Source organism: Trachemys scripta, chromosome 15 (genome assembly GCF_013100865.1).
Source record: "Trachemys scripta elegans isolate TJP31775 chromosome 15, CAS_Tse_1.0, whole genome shotgun sequence".
In the NCBI taxonomy this organism is placed as follows: Eukaryota; Metazoa; Chordata; order Testudines; family Emydidae; genus Trachemys; species Trachemys scripta.
In genome coordinates this window covers 31,344,395-31,359,219 of record NC_048312.1, presented here as the reverse complement: position 1 = coordinate 31,359,219, position 14,825 = coordinate 31,344,395, and the positions used below count along the sequence as shown (strand labels likewise).

General features: G+C 44.8%; 1 protein-coding gene across 1 annotated transcript in view; it reads right to left on the bottom strand.

The window, feature by feature from the left end:
- Positions 1-2,774: 2,774 nt before the first annotated feature.
- Positions 2,775-14,825, bottom strand: part of HORMAD2 (HORMA domain containing 2) — a 56,915-nt gene continuing 44,864 nt past the window's right edge. Inside the window, exon 13 of the mRNA XM_034791691.1 lies at positions 2,775-3,367. Within this exon, the coding sequence (XP_034647582.1) occupies positions 3,263-3,367 (105 nt within the window). The 3' untranslated portion in view covers positions 2,775-3,262. The remainder of the gene's footprint in view (positions 3,368-14,825) is intronic.

The following is a 14,825-nucleotide window of genomic DNA, read 5'->3' as shown; positions in this document are numbered from 1 at the left end:
ATTAACGTGTAACATATTAAAATCAGTTATTGATCATTTAACTAGAAATGTTGTTGAAACAAGCACAAGAGAAAAGAGGTTTTAGCTTTAACTGGCATGACAGATTTTCTAATGAATAAAAAATATATATAGATATATAAGTGGCTTGGACAACTGCAACTTGCAGTAAAAAGTCATTGTTCTAGAATTTGGTGATAATCAGTGGTTTGTGGGGAAAAGAGAATCAGATAATACTGTGGAAATTCATCAAGAGATACATTATTTCTAATCAGCCTAGATCAGCAGGGACCAAAAGTCATTACCTTGTATTAACTGATTAGGAGCCTATGTGAAACGAGTCAGTGAGTCTCAGTCCAAGTTTGTCGTGATCAAGTCTCCACATCACAAAAACACAGTCCCACAACTGGTCCCTGGGCTGGCAAAGAGGCCAAGGACAGAATAGACAAGGAGGGTGATGAATTCTACTGACTTTAGTGTTAAAACTTCCAGGTTGACACACATTGGTGGAACTCATGTTATAACTGCCCTATAGAGAAATGAAGGACTCCAGTTAAAGTGTGTGTGTGAAATTGATTAAAAATAAACAGGATAAACAAGATTATTGAGAACACTTTTATTTTCCTGCTTGTTTTTGGTTAGTGGGCAAATCAGCTAGTTACAAACAACCACAAAGTTACAGCCACAATACTGAAGGCCAGGCAAAAATTCAGGTCTTCCAGCAGGGCCGGCTCTGGCTTTTTTGCTGCCCCAGGCAAAAAAGTCTCTCGCCGCTCCCCGCCCCCCGGTGGGGAGCATGGCAGGGGAGGGCGCCGAGCCCAGCCGCGGCCCCGCTCTCCCCGACCGGTCGGAGCGCCGGGAGGAGGGCGGCGAGCCCGGCCGCAGCCCTGCTCTCCCTGGGTGAGCGCCGCCCCCCTCCAGGTGCCGCCCCAAGCACATGCTTGGAGGGCTGGTGCCTGGAGACGGCCCTGTCTTTCAGGTTTCTATTGTGGCATGTCTCTTGGATTAGGCATCAGTCAGTAAAACCCAGTTGGATGCTGTTGCAGGTTCAGCAATGCCTGGTATCAGCAGGCTACTCTGTGGTCCACCTACCTTGTACAGAAGAAAGTGGAAAGATAGCTGTGATATCATCCCATTTGTAATGCATGACTCAGCTAGCTGTGGAGATGAGTTCAGTTGAGTATTCAGTATTGTTCAATTTCAGATGCTCTTTTACTCCAGTTAGTACATTCCAATCTAGCTTCTGGCTTTTCTAGAGGCCATAGTGGTCAGGCCATGCAAGACCTCTTGCTGGGTTTAAATGAGGGTCAGCCGGCCACTTTGGTCAGACTGGATTTCCCAGCAGATTTTTATATGACCAATCAAAGATTGCTTTGGCAATTTAAAGAGGTTGCTGGATGTCTGGAACATCTTGCAGCGGTTCTAGCAGTAGAGTCAGTTGACAGTGATGGACAATTGTGTGTCTTTGGAGAGGAATTGGATAGGTGAGGTGCCTCACGGATCTGTCCCATCGCCACTGTTCAACATACAGAAGGATGGCTTCTAAACACTATGGACCAGATCCTCAGCTAGTATGAACTGGAGTAGTTCCATTGACTTTCATGGAGCTACACTGATTTACACAATCTGAGAAATGTGCCCTGTTGCCCTGGATTTGAGGGGTGTATATACACCAGAATGTGATCAAGCTAATTGCAACCATATTATGTGCACTCAGCAACTATACATTCATAAAATAAAACACCACATAGTGAAAAGTTAATTTAAAAACAGGCTTTCAAAAGCAAGGTCATAGCTTTAACTATTTCCCCATGCTAATTTTTCCCCCTACTGTTACTCACACCTTCTTGTCAACTATTGGAAATAGGCCATCCTGATTATCACTACAAAAGTTTTTTTTCTCCTGCTGATAATAGCCCACCTTAATTGATTAGTCTCGTTATAGCTGGTATGGCAACACCCATTTTTTCATGTTCTCTGTGTGTATATATATCTTCCTATTGTATTTTGCACTGCATGCATCCGATGAAGTGGGTTTTAGCCCACGAAAACTTATGCCCAAATAAGTTCGTTAGTCTGTAAGGTGCCACAAGGACTCCTCGTTTTTTTTGCTGATACAGACTAACACGGCTACCACTCTGAAACCTATCCTAGTTCTGGTTCTTAGACTGTGCTCATCACCATGGTATCTGAGCAGTTAAGGCAGTGGAATCTTTGCTGTGGTGGGTCCTTGATTCTCATCTCCATTGCTATCCATCCTAGTCTCTCTCGCTCCTCACCATGTCTATAAAGTGATTTAAAACCTTTTCCCCAGAGGTTTTTTTTAATCAGTATGACCAGGACTGACCTCAGCTATTACATTCCTCCCATTCCTCTATTATCTATTCATAGATTCCAGCACCAGAAGGAACCATTGTGATCATCCTAGACTGACCTGTATAACACAGGCCAGAGAACTTCCCTGAATTAATGTTAAGCATTGACAATGCACTCAGGGCTGTACAAGATACAAAATACAGATTCCTTACCCCAAAGAGCATAGAAACCACATTCTATTGCTTTGGATCTTCTTACATTTGATTTGAATTGTAACCAAGGAGGCTTTTCATTATAGTAATGTTTTAAGTGTGCTGTATTTCAAAATGGTTTACATCACACAACAGCCTAAGCCTCTTGGTATGAGGTGGGGTGATGCTTTAGAAATAAATTGATCATATAACTATAGCAACACTATTTGCAAAGTCAGAAGAAATTACTCAATGGCATAAAATGTCTAGATAGTTTATTTCCACAGATAATAACAAACCAGAACTATTCTCCGGAAATGGCAGATTTGATGCAGTTCAGTACAAACACTGAACCATCTGACTTGTGCTGCTTGCAGACACTGGCACCTTAGAGAGATCATCCTGAAATACTGCAACTGATGCTGGGGGCCACATTAGAGAGTGAGAGGGAACACAGTCAGTGTGGGAATGAAACCCAGAGAAGCTGCCCAGGAGAGATCACTGGTCCTCAGCTTCAGAGCATCCAACAAGTATCTCCAATCTAAAGTGCTGTGAGAGTAACTTTGCTTGCTATCTCTATTCAATAAAAGGTTTAAAACCAAAAGAGAGATATATAACATATGTAAAAACAGAAATATGTACACTGTCTAGAGAGTTAAATATGAACAGAAAAGATTAGACATCTCTAAAAGAATGCATAAGGTGTGTTATATTCCAAATCAGCACATTCTAAAATGTCCTATATGCCACAGCAGCTATCAGTTCCTGCGTGCTGGAAGCAGCTGCACTGGCTCACTGACCTTCCTCTTCTTCCTTGGCTTCCCCATCTCTTCCTGGCTAAATGCAAGGTCCAGGCTGTATGTCTGCAAGAACCACCAGAGAAGGAGGTCATGCTCATAGCACAGACTGCCGGGTGGTTTCTAAGCAAAATATGAGACAAGAAAGCCAAACTTCAAATCCCACATCTTATTTCAGGGATCCTTTTGGTTTGGCGAGTTCAGCCTTGCTCCCTAGAAAGGAAATCAGGCAGGGAATCAAAACTAGGGTCCTGAACAATCTGGACTGGTCGCTTTGTTAAGGCAGGAGCACATCTGGCAGCTAGGAGCAGCATCCATTCCTCACTGCTGAAAGAGAAATCTTTGGGGAGTTGATTAGTGTTTGGGGGTAAAAACACTCGTCAACAAATTCATCTAGCCATTCAAACAAAGAGCAGAAGGATGGTGTTCTTTATGTCTGCATGTACTAAACAAAAGGCAGCTGGAAACTGGTTCTTGGCAGGAGACATAGGGTATGTCTACATTGCAATTAAACACCTGGCGGCTAGCCCGTGTCAGCTGACTCGGGCTCGTGGGACTCAGGCTATTAAACTTCAGTGTAGACATTTAGGTGTACGCTGCGGATCCCTAGATACCAAACATACTGGAAGCAACATACCATGGTGATTGGTGTAGACAGACAGACCAAAAACTTCCTTACTCGTTTTCAGTTGCACTAGACACTTCAGTTGTACTTTTCAAAATAATGATCTCGTATTGCACTCAAAGCTGCTTATGTCATTGTCCCTTATTGCAGATGTAAAGTGCAATCTTTGGTAATCTAGCCCTTACTGCTAGGATCTGAAGGGATGCTCCCAATACAACACATATTCAAGACCACTAGTTGGCATGATGTGGTCATTGCAGAATTTCTCACTCATATCGTCAAGACTTTCTATAGCCCACGTGGCTTTGGAATGGGGATTCGTAACATATACGTATCTATGGTCTTTCAAACATGTGAAATACACAGATTACAGGTAGCATGAAAATAGTCCAAACTTTCCCCCATTCCATGATTCAATCTGTGTTTTTAACTTGTTTCTGTTTCCTCCTCTTCATTACCTACCAAAGCAGAGACATACTTGCTAACAACTTCCTTTCTTAATTCAAAAATGGAAAAAAACAGAACCACAAAGTGAGGCAGGCATGCTCTAGGCCAGCAAAACTCCCACTGAAATCAAAAGGAAGTTTTTGCATAAGAAAGGAGCAGTGATAGGGTTGCCAAGTTTGGTTGGACGTATTCCTGGAGGTTTCATCAAATGACATAATCTTTAATTTCTGGAGACTCCAGGACAATCCTGGAGGGTTGGCAACCCTAAGCAATGAACAGATCTCTATGTCAGAGACCCCAAGCTGAGAATGGCTGCTCAAATGGGCACTTCAAGCAGGTATTTATGCTACACCCCATGGAATCGCTTTGTCCCATCTGCTTCCTTATCCCACACAAAGGGCGCACAGAGGGAAACTATCGGGTCAGTACATTCTCCCACTGGCCAGATGATGAATCAAAGGCCAGATTCCCAGTTAGCGGTGTAGGGAGACCTTCCTTCTGTGCTGCTCTCGCCATGGCAGGAATAGGAGTCAAATCACTACTGACTGGTAGATCACAAGTATGTTGTATTCCCTTCAGCAGAACCACAAAGCATTCAGGGAGAGTCAAGTTTCTTCACCCAACATTAACTCTCTGCAGATCTGCACATCTTCTTGTGGGTCCTGAGGCAGAGCAAGTTGGTTAGTGAAACTCTTCCCTCTTCTCTGATCCCACCTAGATTTCCCACATGGCCTGGACTATTTTTAGGTGGAAGAAAATGGCCATAGAGAGGAGTGTCCATGGGAGAATCCCAATGACTCCATGCAGCTGATTTTATCTCTACAGAGTGGTATCTCTACTGGTAGTGCAGCTTTGTTCCCCTTCACAATCGATAGCACGAGCAGCATAAGGATCTGAGTATGGAACTATAAAGATCTTTGCAACACCCCTAAAGACAGACAAGTATTAACCCCACCCTTTGAAAAGTGGAAATTAAATCCTAGGGAGGAAAATAGAAAGGAGCATAAACTCTGGATAATGAAATGTAAAAATACAATTAGGAAGGCCAAAAAAAGAATTTGAAAAACAGTTAGCCAAAGACTCAAAAAGTAATAGTAAAATTTTTTTTAAATACATCAGAAGCAGGAAGCCTGCTAAACAACCAGTGGGGCCACTGGACGATCAAGATGCTAAAGGAGCACTCAAGGACGACAAGGCCATTGCGGAGAAACTAAATTAATTCTTTGCATTAGTCTTCATAGCAGAGGATGTGAGGGAGATTCCCAAACCTGAGCCATTTTTTTTAGGTGACAAATCTGAGGAACTGTCCCAGATTGAGGTGTCATTAGAGACGGTTTTGGAACAAACTGATAAATTAAACAGTAATAAGTCACCAGAACCAGACGGTATTCACCCAAGAGTTCTGAAGGAACTCAAATGTGAACTTGCAGAACTACTAACTGTAGTCTGTAACCTATCATTTAAATCAGCTTCTGTACCAAATGACTGAAGGATAGTTAATGTGACGCCAATTTTTAAAAAGGGATTCAGAGGTGATCCCGGTAATTACAGGCCGGTAAGCGTGACTTCAGTACCGTGCAAACTGATTGAAACTATAGTAAAGAACAAAACTGTCAGACACAGAGATGAACATAATTTGTTGGGGAAGAGTCAACATAGTTTTATTAAAGGTAAATCATTGCCTCACCAATCCGCTAGAATTCTTTGAGGGAGTCAACAAACATGTGTACAAGGGGGATCCAGTGGATACATTGTACTTAGATTTTCAGAAAGCCTTTGACAAGGTCCCTCACCAAAGGCTCTTAAGCAAAGTAAGCTGTCATGGGATAAGAGGAAAGGTGCTCTCATGGATTGGTAATTGGTTAAAAGATAGGAAGCAAAGGGTAGGAATAAATGGTCAGTTTTCAGAATGGAGGGAGGTACATAGTAGTGTCCCCTGGGGGTCTGTACTGGGACCAATTCCATTCAACATATTCATAAATGATCTGGAAAAAGGGGTAAACAGTGAGGTGACAAAATTTGCAGATGATACAAAACTACTCAAGATAGTTAAGTCCCAGGCAGACTGAAAAGAATTACAAAAGGATCTCTCAAAACTAGGTGGCCGGGCAACAAAATGGCAGATGAAATTCAATGTTGATAAATGCAAAGTAATGCACATTGGAAAACAAAATCCCAACTATACATATAAAATGATGGGGTATGAATTAGGGGTATGAATTACCACTCAAGAAAGAGATCTTGGAGTCATTGTGGATAGTTCTCTGAAAACATCCACTCAATGTGCAGCGTCAGTCAAAAAAGCGAACAGAATGTTGGGCATCATTAAGAAAGGGATAGATAATAGGACAGAAAATATCATATTGCCGCTATATAAATCCATGGTACGCCCACATCTTGAATACTGCATGCAGATGTGGTAGCTCCATCTCACAAAAGATATATTGGAATTGGAAAAGGTTCAGAAAAAGGCAATGTTATTATTTGTATTACAGCAGCTCACAGAGGTCCCAAGCTTGGTCCCACTGTGCTAGATTCTGTACAAACTGACAAGTGAGAGACTCTCCCTGCCCCCGCCCCCATAAACTTACAATAGAAATAGACAAGACAGAAAATAGGTGGAAAGGGAAAGTCTTGCCCAATTTCAGCAGCAGAGCTAGGACAGAACAGAGGTCTCTAGACTCTTAGTCCAGAGCCTTATCTACGAGATCACACCACCTCCTTGGATGTAAGCAAAGGCACTACTACAGGGGTTTGCAACCTTTCAGAAGTGGTGTGCCGAGTCTTCATTTATTCACTCTAATTTTAGAGTGCCGGTAATTCATGTGCCGGTAATACATTTTAATGTTTTTAGAAGGTCTCTCTATAAGTCTATATTATATAACTAAACTATTGTTGTATGTAAAGTAAACAAGGTTTTTAAAATGTTTAAGAAGCGTCATTTAAAATTAAATTAAAATGCAGATCTTATCAGTTTAGTGCTGTGGTTCTTAACCTGGGGTGCACGCACCCCCTGGGGATGCGAGATGCCCTTTCTGGGGGTGCGAGATTTTTTTAGAAGGTAAATCATCGAAAAAACAAATTAAGCACAGGCACGTAAGTACAACTACTTTTTCTCATCAAACCTATGTATTTATTAACATTATACATGTTTTAACGATTACTGTAATATACAAAGTTTTTAAGTTTTTAATTGTAGTAATTTTTGATAAGGGCTGCAGAGCACTGGGACCAGGCCAGGAGCAGAGCCGGCAGGAGGGCTGAGCAGGGCCAGAGGCCCGGACCCCAGCTAGCAGGGGGCTGGGCGGCTGGAACCCCAGACCAGCAGTGAGGTGAGCGGGGCCGGTGGCTGGTATCCCAGGCCGGCAGCAGGCTGAGCGGGGTCGATGGCCGGGACCCCAACTGGCAAGGGGCCGGCAGCCGGAACCCCAGACCCGCTGCCGGTCTGGGGTTCCGTTCGCAAGCTCCTGCCAGCCGGGGTCCCAGCCGCCGGCCCCACTCAGCCGCCGGTGGCCAGGGATTCCGTTCATTCAGGCCGGCAGCGGGCTGAGCGGGGCCGGTGGCTGAGACCCCGGCTGGCAGCAGCGTGCCAGTAAAAATTGCCTCGTGTGCCACCTTTGGCACGCGTGCAGCAGGTTGCCAACCCCTGCACTATTATGTACTGACCTGCAGAATGCAATACATTTCAGCACTGTACTGCGTAACAAGGTGCTATATTTCTTAGTGGAATTTTTTTGCGTAGAACTGCAGCTAAAATATGAATCATGCCATTACTAACTTCAGGCATAAAATAGGGCAGCTGGATGTAGTCTGGGAAAAGGTATTATGTTAAAAATAGACCCAGATTAAAGCCCTCTTAAAGCCTGGGGCGGGGGAGGGTCTGGCAGCAAAGTAGCTGTGATCTGAACTACCATGCAGCGTCATCCCCAGCAACACACTGCAAAATGAGGGTCCAGTTCTCTTCTACACCATTTCCTATGAACAGGTAGCATTATGCCATCTTTGCCCCCCTCATAGTCTAGAGTAGTCACAGACCTGCCAAGCCCTCAGTATAAGTTAAAGCAAACCTAGGGCTCCTCTAACTTATTTTCTGCTTCCCATAGTGGATTATGAGAAGGAGAAAATAGCTAGAGAACAGCAGCATCAGCCACACCCCCTCTTTTCCCTGGCCTGCCTACATGGTAGGGGCTGAGAGTGGGGCTGGCGCAGAGCCACCCTGATGTTTTATGCCAGCAGGGAAGTCCCTTACCCCAGAGTCCCAAAGTGTTCAAATCCAGGGAAGTGACTTACAGTCATTCCCTGGTAAATTAAAGAGCATATCAATCAATGCTAAGGAGAATCATGCCCCATCACCTAAGCCTGGAGGACAGCATCTACAACACAGGTCCTGGAAGGTGTAAAACAGCAGAATGATCCTCAGGGATTTGTCATAACAGCAGATAATTTTCAAGAGGGAAAATAATCTCAAGAGTCTTTTAATTAAAGTGAGCTGGTCAAAGTGCTATACATTCTATGTAATCAGCTGCAACTTATCCTGACTCACTGGAGCTGGAGTGCTCAGCACTTCTGAAAATCAGGCCCAAGGCTCTTCAAACTGAGCCCAAAACCCAAGGAACCCCAAATCAATGGCCACTTTAATCTCTCTCGCTACCTCACCTCTACAATGGGGGTAATTCTTATCCGCCTCACAGCCACGGATTAATCCTTGCTTACAAAGTGCAGCAAGAGCGCTGGCTGGAAGATGCTACAGAAGCAAAAAGTGGTATTGCAAGGCTCACTTCTGATCTGATACCAGTTTACCCTGATGTGATTTCACTGACTTAGGTACTCCTGACTTATACCAGCATGAGTGGAGAATCAAACTTATTAGTTTTTTAAACCTATTCACTCAGAGCAGAGGAGGCAGAATGAAAGCCTGTCATTGCAGCGTTCCTATGGAAACTTGCCATCCTCATGTCCCCAGTAAATTATGCCAAGACGTCACTGTCTGCTAGTGACTATTCTTTTTCCCCTTGCTCATTGTGGTGAAAACACTATCATGAAACATGAGTTCCTCTTCTACAGGCTGGGAAGCTCACAGACCTTATCTCTACCTTGAGGTTTCTCTTGTGCCTTTTAAGGGACTAAGGAACAGAATGTTCAAGTTTAAAAAAGAAAAACAGGTTCAGAATAAAAAAGTTCCAGATCCTCTCTACTCCCTCACCAAAGCCCCAATGGCTCTCTCAAAGGCACATGGGGCTGTATTAATAATAATACCTAGCTCTTATCTACCATTGTTGTTTGCAGTGGTGTTGTAGCCACGTTGGTCCCAAGATATGAGAGCCTAACAGAATTGATAAAAGAGCTCTGTGTAGCTTTAAACTGAAGCTTGTCTCTTTCTCCAGCAGAAGTTGGTCCAATAAAAGATATTACCTCACCCACCTTGTGTCTCTGGCTCTTACCTAGCATTTTTCATCTGTGGATCGTTCGTATATCTGATTGCAAGATTGGGGTCCAGCTTTATGGCATGCTCCCCACTTAGAATCATAGAATATCAGTGTTGGAAGAGACCTCAGGAGGTCATCTAGTCCAATCCCCTGCTCAAAGCAAGACCAACACCAACTAAATCATCCTTGCTTTATCAGACTTCCATGCTGACCCACTGATGGACATTCTTCATGGCAACTACCCTACTCAGCCCACAGGGGATATCAAAGTTAATGTTGAATCAGTCATTCGTAACTTTTGAGGGTTCCTCCAGAGGGGGTTTGGGAGCCAGTGGCCAGCATGTATACCATGAACCTCTTGTGGAGATAGTGCTGCTATGGAGGCTGACAGCCAGTGGCAGACGCTCTGGGCATCCATGTGGATGTCCCTCTGGCAGATCTCAGGAGATCTGAGGGTTTCAGATCTAAACCCCACCAGCTCTACTGGGAAGCAAACCTCACTTCCCATTGTGCAGATCACTAGGACACTATTTCTTACACCCTAGACAGGAATAACTAAGGTTAAGATTCTATCATGGGTATTTTAGTAGAAGTCAGGGTCAGGTCACGGGCAATAAACAAGAATTCACAGAAGCCTGCAACCTGTCCCTGACTTTTACTAAAAATACCATGGCAAGTGGGGAGACAAATGGAGCACTGCCAGGAACTTGCAGCTGCTCCAGCCCTACCCCTGCTCCTGCAGTAGGAGCTGACCCAACCCTGGCTGCAAGTCTGGCAGGCCACCAGCCACTGTTCTGGTGGCCCTGGGGGCCACTGCTCCTGCTCCAGCAGCACTGGGGCTGGCTGCCAGCAGCGGCTTTAGCTCATCCACTGCTCCTGCAGCAGGAGCTGACGGCCACTGCTCCATTCCCAGTGGTGCTGACTCAACCCCAGCCACTGCTTCAGCTCTGCCCCAGAAGTCATGGAGGTCCCAGAAAGTCACATAATCCGTGACCTCCATGAAATAATCCTATCCTTAGGAATAACTCATGCAGAGAATGAATGGCCCTATCCAAGACACAGCTAAGAATCTGATGAGAACCAAGAGAAGCAGCCAGGAATTTCCTGACCTCATAGTGCTGTCTTGTTCCTCCCAGAATGGCCTAACAGGAAGAGAAGAGGCAAACTCAGCTCTGAATTTCTCTTTGCACTGATTGGGTGCTCGTAACCCCAGCTGTATTGGAAGAGAGATGTTCTGGGAAATTCTCATCAGATACAGCATTGTGTTGATAAGAGGACTAGAGATAAGCTTTTTTTGCAAATGTTTAAGATAATGACGTTACTACAAAAAAACCCAGAGAGTCCTGTGGCACCTTTAAGACTAACAGAAGTATTGGACCATAAGCTTTCGTGGGTGAATGCCCACTTCGTCAGACGCAGGGTATTCACCCACGAAAGCTTATGCTCCAATACATCTGTTAGTCTTAACGGTGCCACAGGACCCTCTGTTGCTTTTTACAGATCCAGACTAACACGGCTACCCCTCTGATACTTGACTACAAAAAAATGTTCTTCCATCACTCAGCTGAGATGCTGCAGCAGGAAATTTTCACCTTGCAATGGCTTTCTTTCCCCGGCTCTTTAAAAACTGTTTTCGGTGGGAAGCTCATAGGACACAGACATCAAGGACAACGTTATACAAGCCCCATCCAGGCAAAGGCCCATTTGTATTAGTGGGACCCACCACAATCTGCCTTCACGGATATGACTGTAAGATGCTCAGCCTTAGTCACTAACAGGATGCTGTCATTCTGTCCAATGGACATTGATGCTCCTTGTTATACTGTCCCATCAATCAAAGGCTGCATTCCCACTGGCTTCAATAAGGGGTCAGTCCCTCAGCCAATCAGAAACAAGTGAATTTGAAATTAAAAGTTGAATAGTTTTCAAATTGCAAAGGCACCGTGCAATTTTTAAATTAACCTATTTTTGGTGGCCCAAGTTTGTATTTGATTTGTTACTCCCCTTTTAACTGATAGCATAGGCTTCCCAGAAACAGCAGCAACCACTGCCTGCTGGAAACCTGAAATATTTCTTAGGACTAGGTGGCAGAATTAAACGTTTAAAAAAATTAGGCCTTCACTCTGTTTGCTAAAACTCCTCAGGTCACTAGGAACCACTCTGAGGCCTCCAGGCACAGCTTGCCGTGTGAGAGAAAAACATGTGGATATGTACACACGGCAACCTTGTACTCATCTTTTAATGAGATCTCCGTCCAAGTGGTAAGTGCCTCTGATCTATCCTGCAAAAAGTTTGCTAAGGCCTTGATGCTTGGATGAAGCAAAAGATCAGGGTCTCATTGTGGTAGGCACTGTACAAATATATAATAAGAGACAGTCTCTGCCTCACAGAGCTTACAATATAAATAAACAAGACAGAAAAAGCATGGAACGGGAGACAGTGGCACAGAGAGCCGACGCGACGTGCCCAGGTCACACAGCAGGCCTGGAACAGCACCCAGGCCTTGAGTCCCTGTCCAGTGCCCTAACTGTTAGGGCAGTGGTTTTCAAAGGATGGGGTGGGCCTCCAAAGGGAATGTGTCAAAGGAGATGCCAGCTGTGTGCCTTTTTTTCCCCTCTTTCTTAAGAGCTCCGGCTGTGAGTCCCAGGTGGCTGGGGCTTGTGCAGAAGGACCATGCACACCAGGAAGGTGCGGATAAAGGGGACAGCTGGAGCCCTGCCATCCAGGCTTGGGCTTTCCTCCCCTTCCCTCAATCCCTCACTGGGAGACGAGGGTGCTCCGGCTTCCCTGGGTTGGCAGCAGCAGCGCAGAAGTAAGGGTGGCAATGGGGCACTAAGTCTGTTGTGAAAAGTGATACTGACAAATATCACTTTTCACATTGCCACTCTTACTTCTGTGTTGCTGCTGGCACATGCTGCCTTCAGAGCTGGGTGCCCAGCCAGCAGCTGCTGTTCCACTCTGCCTTCAGAGCTGGGGGTTGGTGGTATATGTCCTTTTGGAGGTTGGGGGGTAAATGACTATAGACACAAAGAAGGGGGGCCCAATCAAATATTTTGAGAACCACTGAGTTAGGGTATACCTACACTTCAATAAAAGACCTGCAGACCAGCTGTGGCTGGCCTGGGTCAGCTGACTCGAGCTTGCGGGTTTCAGGCTGCAGGGCTATAAAATTGCAGTATAGATATTCAGGCTCAGGCTGAATATCTTGCATCTGAAGAAGTGAGGTTCTTACCCACGAAAGCTTATGCTCCCAATACTTCTGTTAGTCTCAAAAGGTGCCACAGGACCCTCTGTTGCTTTTTACAGATTCAGACTAACACGGCTACCCCTCTGAGGCTCAGGCTGGAAGCTCTGAGACCCTCCCTATTCATGGGGTCTCAGAACCCAGGCTCCAGCTCAAGCCTGAATATCTACATTGCTATTTTTAGCCCCAGAGCCCAAGCCCTGTGAGACTCAGTACCACACGTTTTTTACTACAACAGAAACATACCCTAATGGCCTGATCTGCTGAAATCCTCTTAAAAGCTGTTGGAATTGAAAGTACCAAGCATTTTTCAGGATGGAACATTCAGTCTCCACAAAAGACACAAACAATCAAACAGAGCCTTGCACTTTCTGAACTTCCATTCAAGAAAGACTAGGTGTTAAACATTTAATATCAAACACACAAATGTTTCTGTCGTGATATCTTTATCTTCCTGCCTCAAGATACTGCCACCAATATGCTTTATGGATCAAAAACTTCAAAGAAACACCAGCACAGAGAGCAGTCTGCAACACATCTTAATTTAACTGCAAGATCCCATTTCCATTAGCAAGTATCCATATATGAAAACACTAGGTTGAAACCCTATATCTTACCCCACTCAAAGGTTGGTACCTACTAGAACAGCAGTGGAGAGGAGCATGATATCAAAATATAGAATTGTGGACTAGATCCTCAGCTGATGTAAATCAGCATAGCTCTATTGAAGTCAATGGAACTAGGCTAAATTACACCAGGTGAGGATATTGTCCCATTTGTCAAACGCTGGAGAATTAAGTAGGAAGAGAAGCTTTGGTTGGAAGCAGCAAGTTCTTCTTTAAATCCAAGCCTGTTTGATCATTGAAAAATATAGAAGTAGTATGAAAAGTAAATGAAGGGGCTTCTGCTTTAGATTCAATATGTGTAAAAGTCCTTCTGTAAGCCCATCCCTAAGGCCTTTATTAAAAAGTGTATTTATAGTCAGAAAAGCCCATCTTTTTGCTCTGTGTTTTGTGACAGACCCAGACCAGTGGGGTACAGGAGTCTGGTAGAGGGCAAATATACTGGATGAGTAGTTTTCTGTTCCCTGAGTGACCAGAGCAGGGGATGCACTAGAGGGACCTGCTAGAACCAGTTAAGGCAGGCAGGCTAATTAGGACACCTGGAGCCAATTAAGAAGAAGCGGCTAGAATCAATTAAGGCAGGCTAATCAGTGCACCTGGGTTTTAAAAAGGAGCTCACTTCAGTTTGTGGTATGAGTGTGAGGAGCTGGGAGCAAGAAGCTGAGAGTGAGAGGGTGTGCTGCTGGAGAACTGAGGAGCACAAGTGTTATCAGACGCCAGGAGGAAAGTTCTGTGGTGAGAATAAAGAAGGTGTTTGGAGGAGGCCATGGGGAAGTAGCCCAGGGAGTTGTAGCTGTCATGCAGCTGTTACAGGAGGCACTATAGACAGCTGCAGTCCATAGGGCCCTAGGCTGGACCCTAGAGTAGAGGGCGGGCCCGGGTCCCCCCCCAAACCTCCCAATTGACCTGGACTGTGGGTTCTTCCAGAAGGGAAAGGCTCTGGGCTGTTCCCCAACCCACATGGTGAATCTCTGAGGGAAGAAAATCTGCCAATAAGCGCAGGACCCACCAAGATAGAGGAGGAACTTTGTCACACTGGTGTTAGCAGTGGGATCTTGGGGTGCACAGCGCGGTGGAAGAAGGAGGGTGATTTTAAAAAAGAAAAAAAAAAAAGGGAGAAGGTTTATTTTTTTTCACCACACTGGATGACGTAGTGCAA